Raw genomic sequence first — 17965 nt, forward strand, 5'->3', positions numbered from 1 at the left:
GCCTTCCCCGTCCTTCTCACCATCGCATTCCGTCGACCATGGCAGACCAAGCGCGGTCGCAGATCATCAAGGAGAACCCCATTGGCAAAGGCCTTGATGCCTTCCGCGCTTCATTCGGTCCGATCTGCGAAGACGCGAGCGTCCCCTGCACTCCGGACTCGCTAGATCGGCTCGGCCAAGAAGGTAAGAACGACACCACAGCTTCGGCCCAGTGTGCCCCTCTAATCATCGTGCAGATCTCCAGAATCTTGTTCTCGACCTGCTCTTCGCTTTACGAAACCTCTCCGCGGTTCGCTTCCTACGATCAAAGGCCGGCCATGGGACCCTTCGTAACGATCTCCTCAAACTTAACTCGGCTGTCAGCTCCGACGGCTTCGATCTCGTCCGCGTCAAACCTCTCCTAAAAGCAGCCATCGCCGATGACCCGGACGACGCAGTTATCTGGAATGAAGTCTACCACGCCGTCACCGAATCCACTCCGCCGCCCCGACCGACAGCATCATCCCTCCACCAAACCCCTTGGCTGCACAACACGAGCAGCTTCGCGAACTCCTCCGAAGGCCGCAAAGATGTGGACAGAGTCCTTAAGTTGGAGCTTGGTCCTCTCTACGTCGGGCTTCCTCGCTTCTGCGAGACATATTTCGGACGTGTGGCCGGTCTTGAGACAGCCGCCGAGGCCGTCTTCGAGGAATGCAAGGGAGGCAGCAATCCGCTCTTCCATGAAGGCTGGAGCGGATGGCCAAAAGACGCAAACCAGGACGACGTCTTGAGCTGGTTTGCGGGCTTGTGCGAGAAGCTGGCGGCCTTTGCAGAACACCACGGGTCAAACCCGGCATGTCGACGGAGACCATTGGCACAACCCAACAAGCCAATCCGCGGTTCCACAGGGGAACGCAAATTGGACGTCGGCTTCGTGAACGACACCAAGGCCGACAAGGATTCTCAATGCCACTGGTCGCGGGTCCTCGTCCCCGGCGAGCTGAAAAGCAATCCATTGGCCGACACAGCGTCCAAGGCATGGCTTGATCTTGGGAGGTACGCGAGAGAGGTTCTCGCTGCTCAAGACACTCGTCGGTTCGTTTTAGGCTTCACCATCTGCGGGTCTCTCATGAGGATATGGGAGTTTGACCGACTCGGGGGGATCGCATCCGAACAATTCGACATCAACAAAGATGGGCTGCAGTTTGTGTCCACGGTCCTCGGATTTCTCTGGATGAGCGAGGAGGAGCTTGGCTTCGATCCGACAATCATGACGGCAAATGACGAACGTTTTATCGAGATCGAGCCGGATGGTTCAACAGAGCGACTCATCATTGAGGAGGTGATGCAACGCGCACGTTGCATAACTGGCCGGGCCACGACTTGCTGGAAAGCCCATCGCGAAGGACACCCACAGACACCGCTCGTCATCAAAGACTCATGGCAATACCCCGAACGCGATGAGGAGGGCGAATTGTTACGCGAGGCAACTGGTCAAGGCGTTGTCAACGTGGCCCGATACTACTACCACGAGACTGTTCAGGTACATGGCACGGATGACAACATTCGAAGCAACGTTCGCGGAGGACTGGATGTCACCACAGCTACGAACTACCGGCCGGAACGCTCGATGCTGCCGCCGAGTATAATCGCGTCTGGGGCTTCACGGAGAGGTCGCAGCAGCAGCCGCGCTGCTGGCAAGAAGCGATCATCCAGTCAAATTGGCGCCCCTCTGCCCCCCAGCAAGCGGTCCTGTTCGGCATCTCCAACGAAGGCTGGCGGCGATGCACTGCCGAATCGCGTACATCGGCGTGTCATTCTTCGTGACTATGGAAAGCCCATATACAAGGCGAGCTCCCGATCGGCTCTCCTTGTCGCGATGGAGGGCTGCATTGAAGGACATGAATCCTTGCGCAAGGCTGGTTTCCTCCACAGAGACATCTCAATCAACAATCTCATGATCAATGAGGACGACAACAATCCCTCCTGGCCTTCGTTCTTGATTGACCTGGACCTCGCCGTCAGAGAGCAACGAGAGGGCGCCTCTGGAGCAAAGGGCAAGACCGGCACGAGGGCGTTCATGGCAATCGGGGCGCTTCTGGGCGAGCAACATTCTTTCATGCACGACCTCGAGTCATTCTTCTGGGTGCTCTTCTGGATATGCATCCACTACAAAGGGCCCGATGAGGGCAGAGCCGTTCCGCGGTTTGAGAAGTGGAATTATGTCGATACGGATGAGCTAGCAGAGCTGAAAAAGGGGCAAGTATCCCATGAAGGGGACTTCATCAGAACCGCGGAAGAGAACTTCACGCATTATTACCAGCCTTTGGTGCCCTGGGTGAACAGGTTACGGAAAGTTGTGTTTCCAAATGGTGGGAGGTGGGAAAGAGAGGACACAGGATTGTATGCTCGGATGAGGGAGATCCTTCAGGAAGCCCAAGAGGGTTCCTAAGGCATTGGCGGACAAATAGATACTGCGAGTTATTGCTCGGAACGGTCAACTTGCGCAATGTCTGTGTGTGTGAGGTCCTCCACCGCCGTCTTCCATTCGAGGAGGTCTGCAGGGATCGGCTCTTGGTGGTGGTGGGAGTCGTCAGGGTGGTTGGAGCCGTCGGAATGTGACCTACGATTTGCGCCCATAAATGCAGCCCCACGATCCGTCCCGCGAGCGGCCATCAATGGCGGTGGGTGCCGGAATAGTCGACATGGAGTCTGTTCTCCCTCGTCGCTGGTTGAACCGAGCGCAGACGCCAGCGAGGGTGGCGGTCTTGGCAGGCTCCTCGTCGTGGGGCTCGTCCGCCGAGGCTAACAATATCTTCGTGTGGCGAGGGAAATCCAATGGACGGTCTGACGATGACCGGCGGGGATGCCGCCAAGGCATGGATGGGGACTTACCACTCGTACAGGCGAATAACACGAGCATCGGACGCCCAGCCAAGCTGGATGGACTAAGGCGTTCATCGTGCCCGCGAAGGAATGAGGAGACGAAGGCAGAGGTGAAGCCAGAAGCGCCTGGAAGGGAGTGCACGAAAAGTTCACTACTGCCCGAGGCAGAAAGGCAGCAACAGGCTGCGCCTATTCTCATCTCGTCGCGCACCAACAGCATCCAGCGTTCTTCTGCCGACCTCTCCAAGGGAATTGGCATCCATTCATTTAGATCATCGGGGTGCACAGGGCACGGACACGCCGCCCTTCCACGCCTACGCAGCGACCCCTCCTTCGCCTGGCCTCCGTCGTGGCACAAGCGTTTCGCCTGTCTCGCCACTGTCGCCGCCTACTGCACCTTTCGGCCAACATCTCATCGCAGGTGGTCTCCATCTTTTTCAGCCACCCCGTCGTGCAGCTTCAAGTGTGCCATCTCCGCAGCGACAGAAGACCCAATACCCTCCTCAGGAATCTCTGTAGCATGTTTGTATGGGGCTTCGACCTCGTCGATAAACCCTTGAATAGACCACTTTCCAGCCAGCATCTCATCGTATGTGATCTCCGTCTTTTTCAGCCGCTCGTCGTGCAGCTTCAAGTGCTCCATCTTGGCGGCGACAAAGGACCGAATATCCTCCTCGGGAATCCCTGCAGCAAGCAAGTCCCAGTCTGGAGTGTGGTCTTTCAGCTGCTCCCAGGGCAAGCTGCCGGGACCGTGGAAGAACCCCTGCAGGACCATGTGGTACCACGTCCAAGATGTTACAACAACTAAGATGCACAGTTCTAACCACAAAGGCCTGGCAGAAGACCCCGAACGCAACTACGAGAAGCACAAACAAGACTCGCTCGAGAAGCAAAGGCAGGGCAAGGGCCACTGGAAGGCCGAGCTGGCGTCCGACAGCGAGGCGGCTGTCAAGGCCGACCGGGCTGCTAAGCCGGAGAGCCCAGCTGACCTGCAGGAACGAACGAAGTGGGCTGCCGAGGAGATCAGCAGGCATGGGACGAGCATGCGCGATGGCCTCTGAAAGAAGGGGTATCTGGTGATTGTTGGACGCTCGGGCGGTTCGTCGATGGAGATGGCGTGTCCAATTTGCTTACGCGCCTAGGTGGGAGCAACTCTAACCATTGCTCAGCAGAGAGGCATGATTGGGAGTAAAGCGGACCCATGTACCGAGTTAAAACGGGACAAGAAGGCTGTATTCTTATGACCCTAAGTCTAGAAGGGATGGCTGAATCAAGGCATTCGTCCTCGCTAACGCGATAACGCGATAGACCTTATCGTCCATGTAGACAGACGTAGACTCCAGCTGGGGCACTGTCCCTGTTCTGGATGTCGGCATGCTGCTCTCCCACCCCTTCTCGTCTCCATCAGTTGCACAACGCCAACTTGGCCTCCTTCCATAGGCCTTAATTCCGGTACGTCGACGTCAGGTTGACCACGCTAGTCAGCGTGTCGGGATGTTCCTCTCTCAGCACTTTTGTTCTTAGCTCGACAGTTTCTAGCTGGAGCCTCTCTGCATCCTTCCATTGACCTGGTAGTGAAACTATCCGGCGGCATGGTGGATAAAAGATGCCTTCGCCCCCACGTGCTGGACCACGTCTCACCTCGGACGCTGGAAGCCTGTGCGCACAAACCTTGCCCCCTTCACCATAGGCCAGCAGCCTTACGCCCAGCTGGAGAATCTCTCTCCAGGCGGCTCCGGCTCGAGCCTTCCAGACTGGAAAGGCCTCCGCTCTTGTGTAAGTGTCAACTCCAGCCCCTGTGTTCCTATGCGGGTTCTCCTCGATACCAGCGTGACTGAAAGCTACCTGCACATGCCACACAGCGACTACATGGACGGTTCCACTAGGGTGGACTGGGACTTTTTAACGACGTACAGAGACTTGCAAAACCGCCGCTGCGATTGACACATCTCAAAAAGAATACATGCACGATGTATATGCGCTAGGGTCCCACGCCAAACCGTATTCAGCCATTGCACAGTGTCAATTCTTACCACTTGGTCATTTGCTTGCGCTAACCGCATAGGGGCTATACTGTTGTCCCATTTGGATGCGGAGGCTTGCCTGACCCGGCCACCGGGCATACTTATTCTTAGTTCAGTCCTGACAGCACTGTACAGGTGACAAATGCAGACAAGACCATGAAAGTCAAACATCGCGGGGGCCAAATGACCGCCATTTTATCAAGCCTGGTTGCCAAAATGTAAGCAATTTAAAATCGGACTTTTCTAAGACTAACTACCGTTGATCCGTCTAGAAATTCTTCTCCGGATCTTCCCAAATCTACATGTGCCAAATCCTTCTACTATGAATGACCTCCCCACCCGAGACCCTCCTATGCGAAGACATGAAAATTATAGATCATATAGGCCATGCTCGAAGATGAAGTCGTTAGCTACTCGGCGACACGACAATACTACCAAGCAGACTCGTAATCACGCGACGAGACAACTTCAGAGAGGGATTCGTGGCGCCACCGTTGTGAAATACGATCAGCGCACCAGACACAAACAAGATCTGGTCTTGGTAGTCGGGAGGGATGGCGATAAGATCGTGGCCGTCGAGCTGGATCCAGGGGCCTCGAGCAAAGAGACAAGGATTGGAGACGTTCGCTGTAGATGAGATAGTCGCGGAGAGCGAATGGGGCAGCAGAATCACTCCACGATCAGTCTTGAGATAGATGTCACAGGAAGAGAAGGCGATTGAGCGTAGATTCGGGTCGATTGGAGGCATGTAGAGCTCTGGCCTTGGAGTGTCTGTGGCCGCTTCTACGGCCGTATCCCAGACCCGGACGGTCCCGTCGCGCGACGCCGACGCCACGAGCCCGCCGTCATGCGAGAACGCCACGGCTTTGACCCGGTTGCCATCCTTCAATGTCTGTAAATGCACGCTCCAATCCTGCATTACGGTCGGTAAAGGTCGATCGATCCACGCCGGAACATGACCTATATAGAGATGCCTAACAATGCTCTTTCCTGGACTGAAAACTAGTGCCGCGCTGTAGATCTGAAGCGGAGCCGCTTCAATCGTCGAGCCGTGGGAAAGCATAAACCGCCTTGCATGATACACTATCTGAGAGAGTCGACTGCCGTGTTAAACCTGTGAGGGCGGGCTGGCTGATTGAGCGTTACCCTCGTTCCGGATCGCCTTTCGCTTCATTTCGATCGGAGCTTACGGAAGAACCCGTCCGTATTCTTCGGATATTGCCATGACTTATGGATTTCGTTACTTTGTATTTGCGCAGGGCTTGCTCGGTTGATCCGGGAGTCTAATAGCCGGACCAAAGCCACGCTTTCAGAAAGTCGACCGATCCAAGCCAATACCTCGAGCCAGAAGAGGGAGTACGTCTCGAAAAGATCGAGAATTGCCTGCATGCCATGGCTCAGATCCGCTTCACTCTTCAGCATATGATCGATCCAGTATCGGCTAGCATACTGGACAGAGAACGGAATAGCCTGATTTATGTCCACTGCCGACATTTCATCAACTTTCCTCCCGGGATATTTAGCACCGCTGATGTTCTCACGTAGACAGCTCTTTAGCAGTTGAAGGCTTCTCTTGACCAGCCGAAAGTGAGCATCTTGAGCGTCGATCCAAATCATGTCCATAGTACATCTGTTCGCGTCAAGCACATAACAGTTGAGCCCATCACCCAGCTCTATGTAGATAACAGCGTCTGGTCGAGCAATGACTGTGATTAGTTAGCCATGGATAGCTCAGACAGCCCCAGTGGCTATCACAATAAGTCTCAATCCTGGAGGACTGGAGTGCGATATACACGTCACAATGCATATCTAAGCGTATAGTCTCTGGCTATTTGGTAGAAGCGAGCCCTGTCCCGCTGCGCCATCATAGCTGCCGTGAAATGGGTGTTTGTGAACTCGGGTGCAGAGGCAGGCTGGTCAAGAATATCCCGAACCATCCACATCACTACGCGATGTGAGCAAGAATATACACAATGATACGCTTCCCGCGGGCCGGTTCTTACCTTTCGAAAGGGTGATTGCCGGGCTCCAGCCTCCGGAAGTGAATCCACTCCTGTCCTGCAGATTGTACATGGACAGTGTGTTACCGTCGTTGACGAACCTAGTTCTGAAGGTCACTCTTGGTGGATTGAAGGGGTAGTCCTCCGGTATTCGGATGTCCACCAGAAATACTCCGCCTTCATAAACTGTGTTCTCCTAGGGCCCTTGTCAGTATTGTGTCTGGTTGTGCATCCTTCGTTTGTTCACTCACAGGTCCGAACACGACACCTTCAAGAGAGGACTGAAGCCGTCGTTAGCCCAAAGAATCGGTTAGTATGTGAGCAGTGATATTACCAGGCTGCCACCAATCGGCACAAATACAGAATAGCGGCACAGGCCTTCGCTACTAAACGGGCGCTCTGAGAGGTGGCTCAACATTTCAGCGATTTCTTTCTTCATTCGTTTCTGGGGACCCCCAGAAATGGTTTGGCTGGTAGCCTCGATTTCGCGATTCAGCCTATCCTTGACTGTCGTTGACGGAACGTGCAACCGCTGACTACCACCTCCCTCCAGGATCTCAATCATTTCATCATGGCCACAGGAGAAAGCAATATCGAGAGCGGTGTGCATCGAGTCGGTGTCCAAAAGCGACTCTAACCCAAGCAGTTGTTGTTGACATTTCCTGATCCCAGCCTGCAGCGGTGTGAAGCATGTAGCATTCGCGCTGGCGCCAGCTTGAAGGAGTAATGACGCCACCCTGCTGTGGCCTTTAACTGCCGCGACATGCAGCGGTGTCTGCCCGTCCGCATTGACGCTGTTGATGAGTAGTCGCAGATCGATGCACGCTGTAGGCAATACAGGGTCGCGCCCAAGGTTCTCATTGTCAGGAAAGTCGTTTTCCACTTGAAACCGCGAGCTGAATTCCGACCCTAGGAGCAAGCAAAGGATGTGGATGTGTCCTGCCGAAGCGGCAAGATGGAGCAAAGTGTCGCCGTGCCTATTCTGTGAGGCTATCGCGGCGCCGCGGCGATGCAACAACACCATCGAGGTGCCTTTACCTTCTCTAGCTGCCACGTGGATTGTGCGATTGCCCCCAAAGTCGCAGGCTTCCATGTTCGCTCCGTGGTCCAGCAAGCACTCGATCATGGCATCATGGCCATGCTCAGCGGCGATCAGGAGTGGCGTCCTACCGAGGGACGCCTCCGCGTTGCAGTCTGCACGAGCACTGAGTAGCAAATGCGCGACAGGGACATTGCCGGCGTTCGCAGCCGTGTGGAGCGCAGTCCACTGACTCTCCGCTCTTCTACTGTCAGAAGCGCATTGAGATCCCGTTGGAGTTCGAGAACAGTTGGCGGGATGGGCCGCTGTCACACGGACATATAGGGCACGGACCATACAGGAGGGGTTGCTGCCTTACTCGTGCAGCGGTTAGAAACAACCAACAAGAGACAACCAACAGATTAGGCAGGAGCGGGGCCCTGACATACAAAAGGCGGGAGCACCCGCCTCCTGAGAAGAAGAGGAACTTAATCCTTAAGGACTTACAGTATCCCTTAAAAGATTATTAGCAATCTAAGCATCATTATGCCAAGCCCTCACATGAGCCCTTGTTACAGCCGCGATCTGCGTGGCGAAGAAGTGTTTGCAGGCATGGGAGTGCGCTGGTCTGGTTGTTGAGAGAAGCTGACGCCCAGCAGCTGTGAGTGCAATGGTGTCCAACAGATAGGCACGACGAACAGTGAAGTACCTGGGTATCGTAACATCGTGGCGTTGAGGGAGCCCGCCTCAGGAACGGTGTGGTCGCGTCGCATCCTTGCGCGCTTGCTCGGAGGCGTATTTGTAGTCATGGTGGATGTCGAGCTGGGAGTGAGGGTGTGGCAGACATTCGTTCTGGGGTTCGTGAGGTTGAAGTTGTTGAGAATCGAGGCCTTGTTATTGTTTGTCGCATTGGGAGCGCTTGGGCTACTATAACCATCGATGCTTGTTAGTCATGTCGATCGAATCGAAACGGACAGGGACGCACGCAGGGGAGCAGGACGCATTCGCCAGTCCTGCGGGGCCATGTGCTTCTCTGTGGTGAGATTCGGAAAATTTTGAAGATCAAAATTGAGAAATAATACGATCAGACAGGACTGTATAGCAGTACGCACGGGATTTGGGGAGTGGTGTCATGGCGGCGTACTGCTGCCGGCGTTTACTCACATACCTGCAGTTGAGAACCTGCCCAGGAGGCTCAATGTCGATCAGAGATACTTCTGCTGAGCTATCGTCAATTATCCTTTCGTCCGCAGTGCCAGTTCAGCGTTGATAAGTTGAGAGGCAGATGTGGAGAAGAAGCGGCTGGGAGGCAGGGGTGGTGGTCCCTCGAGTGGCGACAGAATGAGGTGGGAAGAAGGTAATTACAGTGGGCGCGCAAAAAAAACGCTAATTTCCCCACCTCGCGTCATGACGCGTTATTCCTCCAACAACACCACCAACTTCAATCGACGATGGCGACACCAACACGGCCTTTGAAGCCAAAAGGAAAGCATTCCACACCTCGTACGAGGAATCGCGTGTGGGCAGCATTTTGTGCAGGCAAAAAGGCCGCCGATATCGCGAGTGACGAGGGGATTGAGGTGCACCTTGTGTATGGTATCAAACGCAGGTTTACCTCGCAGGATTGGGGTGTATCTCCTCCTGGCCGTGGCCGCCGGCCACTCCTCACTGAACGCGATAAAAGGCATCTCAAGAAGGCAATAAACGACGACGTTTTCATCTCACTTAGAGAGCTCAAGAGACAGGTCACTCCTCACGTCTCTGTCGATGCAATAAGGCGATACCTTCAGGCGGACGGTATCATGCACCGTAAGGCTGCACAGCGCCCATTCCTTACAGAAGAACATGCTCAAAAAAGACTCCGTTTTGCGCAGAGGTATCGTGATAAACCAGCTACGTGGTTTCGTCGGATTCTGTTCAGTGACGAATACTCTGTCCAGCGCGGCGATGGACAGAGCGAGAAGTGGGTTTGGCGGCCAAAAGGTATGTAACTTCAACCCGCCAGAACTCTATCAATAATCGTCTAATTTGAACGATTCCAGGCTCCAAAGCAATCGATGTGAAGTACGTACAAGGCAAAACAAAGAAAACGCGACATTCCCTCATGTTCTGGGGCGGTATCCGGCACGGCAATCGAGGCCCATTGGTAGTCCTCCCAGGGGACCCTGATGCCAAAAAAGGCGGTGTGACGGGCGCAGTTTACCGGGATCATATTGAAGAATACCTGCCGACAATGCTGGACCACGATACTGTCTTTATGCACGATAATGCGCCTGTTCATACAGCAAAGGTGGTGAAGGAATGGCTCGACAGTTCAGGTATCCCAGTGCTGGATTGGCCGCCATACAGCCCAGATCTCAACCTTATTGAAAATCTGTGGTGGTGCCTCAAAGACCGCATTTATAAGGCAGACCCTCAAATGGCATATATGACGAAGTGCAAGGCTTCATTAGACCACCTCGAAGCAGTTGCAATGGATGTATGGGAGCAAATCGAAGTCGAACTCGTCAACCGCGTGATCGACAGTATGCCTAAAAGGCTAACTGCGGTGATAGCCTCAAATGGCTGGTACACCAAATATTGATTATGTCAGCATGTAGAGCAGTCTCGCCGCTTCATAAAACTTCAAAAACGACCATTACAGCTGTCGGAATGACTTCAGTATCTGTAAGTGAAGTTTGGCGGTGATGGTGGTGGCGGTGGGCCATTTGGCCAATTTGCTTTTTTTTTGCGACCCGCCTGTAAGAAGCAGCGCGCAAAGCGCGTTCCTGCAACCACTTTATGGGCGGCCGGGCCCTCCCTCCCTGCCTGTCCCAATGCTGCGTGGCCCCACCTGGCCGCTGGCACGAAACCTTGGAGGCCCGCTGCAAGCACGTCCCGATTTAGTAACGGCCAACACCAACATGTCGTGCGTGCACGTGACCTACACGATGACGGGAGCAACCTGGTGGCGCGGACAATTAACAGAACCTGGAAGTACGGAGGTCAGCGTTGCACTTCTCTGTCAATTGCCTCACCACGCCACTCGTCAGGCTGAATTGAGCAACCCCGGACAGGATGAGATCCTCGTCCGAACCACTCCTGCCCCTGCTCCAAAGCAGGTCATCCAATTCCCGAGCCTGCGTAGAAAAGTGGAGCTTGGTGCACGAAAGACTTTGCCGCCGGGCCTCTTTCAGAGTGGGGCTCCAAGTCGACAAGCACCCATCTGGCGAGCATCCTCAATCTCGCACGTTCCCTGCAGCTGGAGGGAAATTTGAGACCGTTGGTAGGGGATTCGCCTCAACAGCAACAAGAACGACCTGAAAGAACAATGTCTCAGATGATGACGAGCGCTATCAGACGATCAAAGTTGCTGCGTCGTGGAGTCAGTGTACCACCAGCCATGCCCGCTAGAACACCGAAAGCTTCTGCGCAACCACGTTGAAGTCAACGAAGCAAGACAAAGACATAATCGCTCCTCCCCGATCGTCACGGTTCAACGCCTCACGCCCAAGTCATAAAACATCTGGGGGTTTCGCCCACCTATGCGTCGAAACGCGGCTCCGCGCCTTCATCTCTGAAGTCACCACCAATTGCTGACGGCGATGACGATACCATCACGACCTCTGAAGAGGTGAGGCAAGAATGGGGTGTCTCTACTCGCAGCCATAATCGTCCTCCAGCCTTCTCTGCACGAGGCAAATGAACGGTGATCGGACCTATTATACGTGCCGTGGAACGAGAAGGAGGGAGTGATACAGCATGACGACGTATGAACAACGATGCCTTGAGACTGCCTACTTCGCTGACTACTGTGGGTCGCTGGAACAGGGCACGAGTAGCATACCCCGAGTTGTGCACAGATCCACGCGCCCACTATCAAACCGCGTGGCACCTCAACCTTTGGGACTAGTGGGAGGCTACAGCCAATCGGTTCAGCTCAGTCAAACTCGGCACCGGGCGCCATATGCATGCGCCATATCTTGGCGGATGGTTACTCAAGATAGGTTGCGGCGCTGATCGCCCAGCTCAATCCCCACATCAACCCCGGCATGACCTGCACTACTATGGAAGCCAAACAATTGCACCCACCACCAATTTGTATCCCTGCTCGATAAGCGGCTAGGGAAATGACGCGACCAGCGAAGAGCATAGGAAGGAGACGAGCCTGGCAGGGCCCATAAACGTGCACAGTATTCAGCCATGTCAAAGTAAGAGTACGATTTGCGCGAACGAAGTCACTGCCACGTCCAATGCACACGCCTGCACGTTTGTGCGTTGTGCAACAATCCAGTGTGCAGGTTGCCTTGCACTCTTTGGCCGCTGCGCCTCCGCGTCTACCAGCGGAGGCATCGGGGAGGGCCCATTATTTCCCTGCCAAGTGTCCGCGAGGCATGCAGTCGTCCGTCTCCTCGGCCTCACCGGCGTATTTGCGATGGCGAAAGATAACGTCCAATGTGTACATTTTACTGCCCTGCGGTAGCCAATATGCGGCTGCCACATCATGCCGAATTGTTCCTCTATGGCGCCGTGGCGTACCCCCTGACAAGCAGCGCTGCGTCATGTCGAAACGAGCCAGGCTGAAGCCGGAACCGCTAGCCCGTTTGAGGTTGTCCACTGATTTCCTACTATGGTAGCACAGCATTTGGATGTTGTGAGGACCAGCAGGGCCACATGCCCGGTTGTTATGCTAGACGCACTCGGCATAATAAGTCGCAAGTATAGTCAGTGTGTTCACCGCCATCCATCTCGGCAACTAACACCCATAGTCCGACTACATAGCTCGACGATATCAAACATTTGACCGTGAACCAGTCAATGCCTAGAAGAAATGCAGAAAAACCAAATTCTATCTCCTCTTTGCGATTGCCAGCTAGTCTCCAAGACGAACAGGGCGCTATCAATGTCGACTCAGCCCAGACAGCCATCGGTCACGCAACAACAATGCCAAACGCACGGGGTGCGAGAAGCAGAATTGTAGTCAAACAGCACAAGGCTGTACATATGATACATCGCGCGTGCCTCGAGGAATCGAAGGTCCCTCTGAGTCCAACACTAATCATGAAAACGACCTTGGTACACGCATCCTCCAGCAGTCTCCCTGGGTCGCGACGGCCGCACGATGCACCACAGACGTCATGATTGTGGCTCATGTTTTGAACCCACTGGCTGGCCGCACGGCGGCATCGCGGAATGCGCAAGGAATCCTCTATGCTTGTCCGCGAGGTCAGCTAGTCTGGAGGGCAAACGCCGTCTACTGGCTGCAGAGCCTCAGGGTGAGAAAAAGGCAATTCTTCCACGACTTGGAAAATGTCAGAAAGTGTCACACCCCCTTGCAGTCCTGTTTCCTTGCCAGGTATGATTGTATCGCATCACAAGTCTCCTGACTGGACTGTTTTAGTCATTGGACACTCCACGAAAGGCATCCTGTTATGACGCTATTACCCCTTCCACAATCCCGAATCCAGGCTTGAGCCGTCCTGGGCTGTCATATCTTCGCATTGCCTTGAGTCCCAGGGGCCCATAGCAGGAGAAGGCAGATGTGGCATGGGATTCATCGACTAGACTTGAGCGAAAGAGGTATGTTATTGATTGAACACATGCCCACAATGTAGAATCAATTTTCAGGCCCAACTGACGGCTCCAGCTGCTTGAGTCCCACTTCTCGCCCCTTTTGGAGTCTTTCGATGCGTAACTGGGCGACGTCTGAGACGGAGACCAACAAGGAGAGCTGCCTAGTAATACAGACCAGCCAACCACTCGCTTTTTGAACAATGGCCTATGACTTCACATGCCGTTCCGACCATTGATCAGCAGACCAGCGAACTGACAATAAACTGGCTTCTGGGAGTTCAGATCTCAAATATGCGATTGGGTTCGCGCGCATAGCGAAGGCCATGCGTTTAGGGTGTGCAGCGGTTAATGCTATCCTGCGGTGTACCACTTGCCAGCGTGTTCTGCTTTCTTTCCTGTCCCTAGTGACCTTCCAGGATGAAACCTCCAGCTCAAGGTCACTCAACTCTTCTACCAGCTCGCTGAAACTGTCGAACAATGGAGCATTGACCGCTCTTCCTCATCGACGGCCCGCTCACTCATACTTTTGGCGAGACTATCATCGAAATGGCCACTGACATGATCACCCACTTCGCCGAGTTGCATATCAGCGAGAGTCAGGTCTTTGTACAACGTGACGAGCTCGTCGGAAAGCTCCAAGTTCTGTGCTCCAGATCACTTCTCCGAACACCGGCAGGCTCATCAATCGTGTCGACACGGACGTCCACTTCGAGCCGTTTGAACCCGCTCCTTCCAATCAGTCAATCTTGGGAAACAAAATGCAGCACTGTGCGCCAATTTCCCGTTCAGACCGTAGCCGCCCTGCATCCTCCCATCGAGGCGGGCTGCTGGCGCCCTGGAATCTGCGCGTTAGCCAACGGCGACGACGAACAGGCGCGAGCACGACCTGCATGCTTGCCAGCTTGACAAGCTCTTGTGCTAGCTCTCAAGCAAGACGTTCAAGTAGGCGATCGCCTCTTCCCTTCGCCAAGCTTGCGCAATCCTTGGCTATCTTGGACGAATCAGAGAGTGGCAAGAGTGGTTGGCGGGATGGTGCGGATTGGCGTGGCCTGCCCCTGCAGACTACCAGGGTCTGCCGCATCGTGGCAAGCACTTGACCTCCTGCTGCCGGATGCTGCTCCCGGCAGGCTACGCTCCCACCAGCAATAGTAGCGGACCCTCAGGGCAAAGGTTCATATTGCTTTACATATTGCTGCACGTCGTGTCGCGTGCCCGCAATGACGGGGATCTCAGTTGAAAAATGCTGGGGCGCAACACAAGTGGGTGGGCCGGGATGCCTGCCCAGCTGAGCAAGATCGTGAAGCAACCCATCAGTGTAGGTCATATCGGCCGGAGGTTCATGCGCCTGGTGTTCTTCCTCACCCAGCACTTACCTGGCAGAACGTCTTTCGGGAAGCTGAGGTCAAGGACATGACGGTTGAAAAAACAAGCCTGTGAGGGCAAAGATCGAATGATGCCATGCTTATCAATTTCCTGTAGTGCCTAGGGTGTACAGCAAAATGCAATCGTGCTGTTCCATTGGCACTACTACAGGAAGAGGATCCCTTTTGTTGCTTATGGGTGCGAGAAGGCTTTGTTGTTCTGAACGGACCTATCGGATGATACCGCGGGGGTTGCCGCCTTGGCCAACTGGCCGGCGATTTCGACCCTCGAATTGGCTATCATACAGTTCCTATGTCGAAGTGATCAGGGCTGATGTGCATTGACCTGCAGCAGCAGGCCAGCGCACTACAACAAGGTCAATAGACGAGAACCTCTAAAGGCACGACAGGGTTCGGGGTTAAGGCGCACGACAAAGTCCCACTTTGTACTGCAGTACTTCCAGCATCTGCTAAAGCCTCACCAATCCATCGTAATATAATCAAATTAAATACTACAAAACCTCTTCCTAATAATACCCTAATCCTAACTAACCAAACCCGAATTCTAACTAACCGAAGAGACTAAGGGTTCTCAATGTAGAGGACTTAAAACATTTTGCTTAAAGTACCGAGGTACTTTGCTCCACTTTTACATTATCCAATTAGACTTGAGAACCCCTTTGTCGTGCGCCTTACCCCCCCGAACTCTGTCGTATCTTTAAAGGTTCTCCAATAGACTGCCTCACAGACCGAAGTACGGAGGTGCGTCTCAAAAGTCCTGGTCCACAGGGGTCCCCTGCTGTATTAGCGTGCCAGCCGTGTCAGCTGGCATCTGTTTTTGCTGTAGAGTCCAACTCAAATAAGATAACCAGTGAATGCCCCTGTACGACGCGTCAGCTCGTTGTTTCGACGCGATTTGAGGCTTCAAAAAGCAGCAGTAATTGACATTCTGGAGCAATAATGGAGGAGACGGATAGCAGAGGTACGTCGAGATCACTTGACCTCCATGGACAGGTGGCAGAAAGTATGGCAGGCCGGAAGTATCACGATCTGGCGATCCGCGCGGTCTGCGTTTACCTCAAAGCCGACGGCAAGAGCTCTTCTGCGACTTCTGCGATCACTGGCATCCCGACGAAAACCGTGACAAACCTTTACCGCCGTGCCTGCGACCGCGGCTTCGATCTAACGGCGAGGCCGCTGGTGATGAAGGATGAGTTCGTCGCCGATGCACCGAAGGCTGGGAGGCCCAAAAAGCAGACTTCCGAACTTACCTAGCGTATTGTCGATAAAGTACGACTTGACCGTTACGGCCGAGAGAAGACAGTACGATTTATATCTGACGAACTCCGAGCAGAGGCTTCAACGTAAGCCCGCAGACGGTTCTGCGGATTCTGCACAAGTCGAATTTTCGAAAAACGAAGCCGACGAGGAAGCCGGGGCTGTCGCCGGCGATGCGGAAGGCGCGGCTTGAGTTCTGCCAGCAGCACGCAGATTGGACTCTTGACGACTGGAAGAATGTGATATTCAGCGACGAAACGGCGGTAGTTCTAGGTCATCGACGAGGAGGCTATCGTATATGGAGGCAACCGTCAGAAAGAATGACTCGTTCATGTATCAGGGAACGCTGGAAGGGCTACTTAGAGTTTATGTTCTGGGGGTGTTTTTCTTACGACAAGAAGGGGCCCTGCCACGTCTGGCAGGCAGAAACGAAGGCTCAGAAGAAGGCCGCCGAGGCGGAGATCGCGGCCTGGAATCAGCAGCTTGAGCCTCTCCTGAAGCAGGAGTGGGAGTTGACGACTGGGATGCGACGTTTAGGTGTTCGGAATCGTGCTGGGAAGAAGCCAGAGTGGCAGTTCACTGTCAAGAATGGTAAGCTGTCACGTCGCCAGGGTTCTGGGATCGACTGGTGGCGATACAACAAGGAGATCATGCTGCCGAAGTTGATCCCATTTGCGAAGGAATGCATGGCCGATAGGCCTGGTACTTTAGTTCAAGAGGACGGCGCTCCAGCACATCGTCATCACGCGCAGGGAAGGACTTACAGTCTTCAAGGGATTGCGCAGTTGATGTGGCCAGGTAACTCGCCGGATCTCAATCCTATAGAGCCCTGTTGGTTTCATATGAAGCACCAGACGACGAAGTCGGGCGCGCCGACGTTAAAGAGTGAAGCAACGAGGGCCTGGAATCAATGCTGGAAGGACTTACCGCAGGCTAAAATACAGGCTTGGATTGAACGGATCCCGTTCCATATTCAAGAGGTAATAAGGCTTGAAGGCGGGAACGAGTACCGCGAAGGACGACGGATTCGACCTGAGGGTAATGGTGATTTTTGGGATGTGGTTTTGCAGCGGCAACGGCAACGACAGCGACCTTCACCCACGCCGCAGCCTGATTCTGATGGCTGGGAAAACGTTAGTGACGATAGCTTCACTTCTGATAGTGCCCTCGCCGGCGACGAGATGCTGTACCTACTAACAGGGCGCCGTTGAGGTCGTTTAGAAGGTACTGGTACTAGTGGTTGAGAGCAATGTGAGGTGGGGGTGAGCTGCCAGCTGGCGACGACGACCTGCAGGGCCCCCTGTACTAGTGCCTGGACCAAGACTTTTGGAACGCACATCCGTACTGTACTCCAGTGCAAGTCGCTAACTGTGTGAACGCACAGTGGCCCCCGTTGTTCCCCTCTTTGCCCTCACGCTGCTGTGGGCCTGACAGGGGGGCTGGCAGCCACCCCTGGCCCTGGTCGTTCTGCCGGCTCCACGCTAGCACGCGGAGACAAGGCGGGTGGGCGACCGGCTGGAACTGTGGCTCTCAAGGCCACAGCTGAGGGTCTGGTTTTTCTTGTGTGCCAGGAGCAGTGGAAGAGAACCCAGATCCTGAGCCGGTGTGTTTGTGAGTGCTATACGGCAGATGTGCAGAGTTATTCCATCATACCCGTGACATTGTGGAGGTGCATGTTCTATTAGGATGCACATGGCTTGCCGAACAGAGAATCTGGTTCCCCTCGATGCAGCTCTGTATCGGCAATAAGTTGTGAAGCAGGATTTCTTGGCGTGGCTGGCACCTACTTCAAGCTAGACTGAGATGCCCCCCTCCAGTTGCTTTGGAATCATTCAGCTCTGCCTAGTCTACGGAGGTGCGTCCCAA

The 17965-nt window shown here is 54.3% G+C and overlaps 7 protein-coding genes across 7 annotated transcripts; 4 read left to right on the top strand and 3 right to left on the bottom strand.

Annotated features, from left to right (window-relative positions):
* Positions 1-38: 38 nt before the first annotated feature.
* B0I36DRAFT_257524 (uncharacterized protein) lies at positions 39-2431 on the top strand (the record flags this gene model as incomplete). Its single annotated transcript, XM_046151022.1, has 2 exons — positions 39-183; positions 237-2431. 2 exons carry the CDS (start codon positions 39-41, stop codon positions 2429-2431), a joined length of 2340 nt encoding a protein of 779 aa, XP_046004150.1.
* A 95-nt stretch (positions 2432-2526) lies between these two features.
* Positions 2527-3505, top strand: B0I36DRAFT_57737 (uncharacterized protein). Its single transcript, XM_046163046.1, has one exon. It carries the CDS (start codon positions 2622-2624, stop codon positions 3423-3425), a length of 804 nt encoding a protein of 267 aa, XP_046004151.1. The 5' UTR covers positions 2527-2621; the 3' UTR covers positions 3426-3505.
* Positions 3506-3638: 133 nt separating this feature from the next.
* Positions 3639-3926, top strand: B0I36DRAFT_257403 (uncharacterized protein; the record flags this gene model as incomplete). Its single annotated transcript, XM_046151013.1, has 1 exon — positions 3639-3926. One exon carries the CDS (start codon positions 3639-3641, stop codon positions 3924-3926), a length of 288 nt encoding a protein of 95 aa, XP_046004152.1.
* Positions 3927-5676: 1750 nt separating this feature from the next.
* Positions 5677-5985, bottom strand: B0I36DRAFT_228149 (uncharacterized protein; the record flags this gene model as incomplete). The annotated part of the gene is made up of 1 exon (XM_046149107.1): positions 5677-5985. A coding segment is annotated over one exon (309 nt), but the record flags the coding sequence as incomplete, so codon positions are not given.
* Positions 5986-7799: 1814 nt separating this feature from the next.
* Positions 7800-8264, bottom strand: B0I36DRAFT_257530 (ankyrin repeat-containing domain protein; the record flags this gene model as incomplete). Its single annotated transcript, XM_046151024.1, has 1 exon — positions 7800-8264. A coding segment is annotated over one exon (465 nt), but the record flags the coding sequence as incomplete, so codon positions are not given.
* A 149-nt stretch (positions 8265-8413) lies between these two features.
* On the bottom strand, positions 8414-9021 carry B0I36DRAFT_57755 (uncharacterized protein). The gene is made up of 2 exons (XM_046163047.1): positions 9020-9021; positions 8414-8834 (listed from the first exon to the last, which is right to left on the bottom strand). Exon 2 carries the CDS (start codon positions 8714-8716, stop codon positions 8480-8482), a length of 237 nt encoding a protein of 78 aa, XP_046004155.1. The 5' UTR covers positions 8717-8834; positions 9020-9021; the 3' UTR covers positions 8414-8479.
* Positions 9022-15341: 6320 nt separating this feature from the next.
* B0I36DRAFT_341788 (uncharacterized protein) lies at positions 15342-16346 on the top strand. The gene has a single exon (XM_046156034.1). It carries the CDS (start codon positions 15782-15784, stop codon positions 16094-16096), a length of 315 nt encoding a protein of 104 aa, XP_046004156.1. The 5' UTR covers positions 15342-15781; the 3' UTR covers positions 16097-16346.
* Positions 16347-17965: the final 1619 nt, after the last annotated feature.

This window comes from Microdochium trichocladiopsis (assembly GCF_020744255.1).
Source record: "Microdochium trichocladiopsis strain MPI-CAGE-CH-0230 chromosome Unknown B0I36scaffold_17, whole genome shotgun sequence".
Lineage (NCBI taxonomy): Eukaryota > Fungi > Ascomycota > Sordariomycetes > Xylariales > Microdochiaceae > Microdochium > Microdochium trichocladiopsis.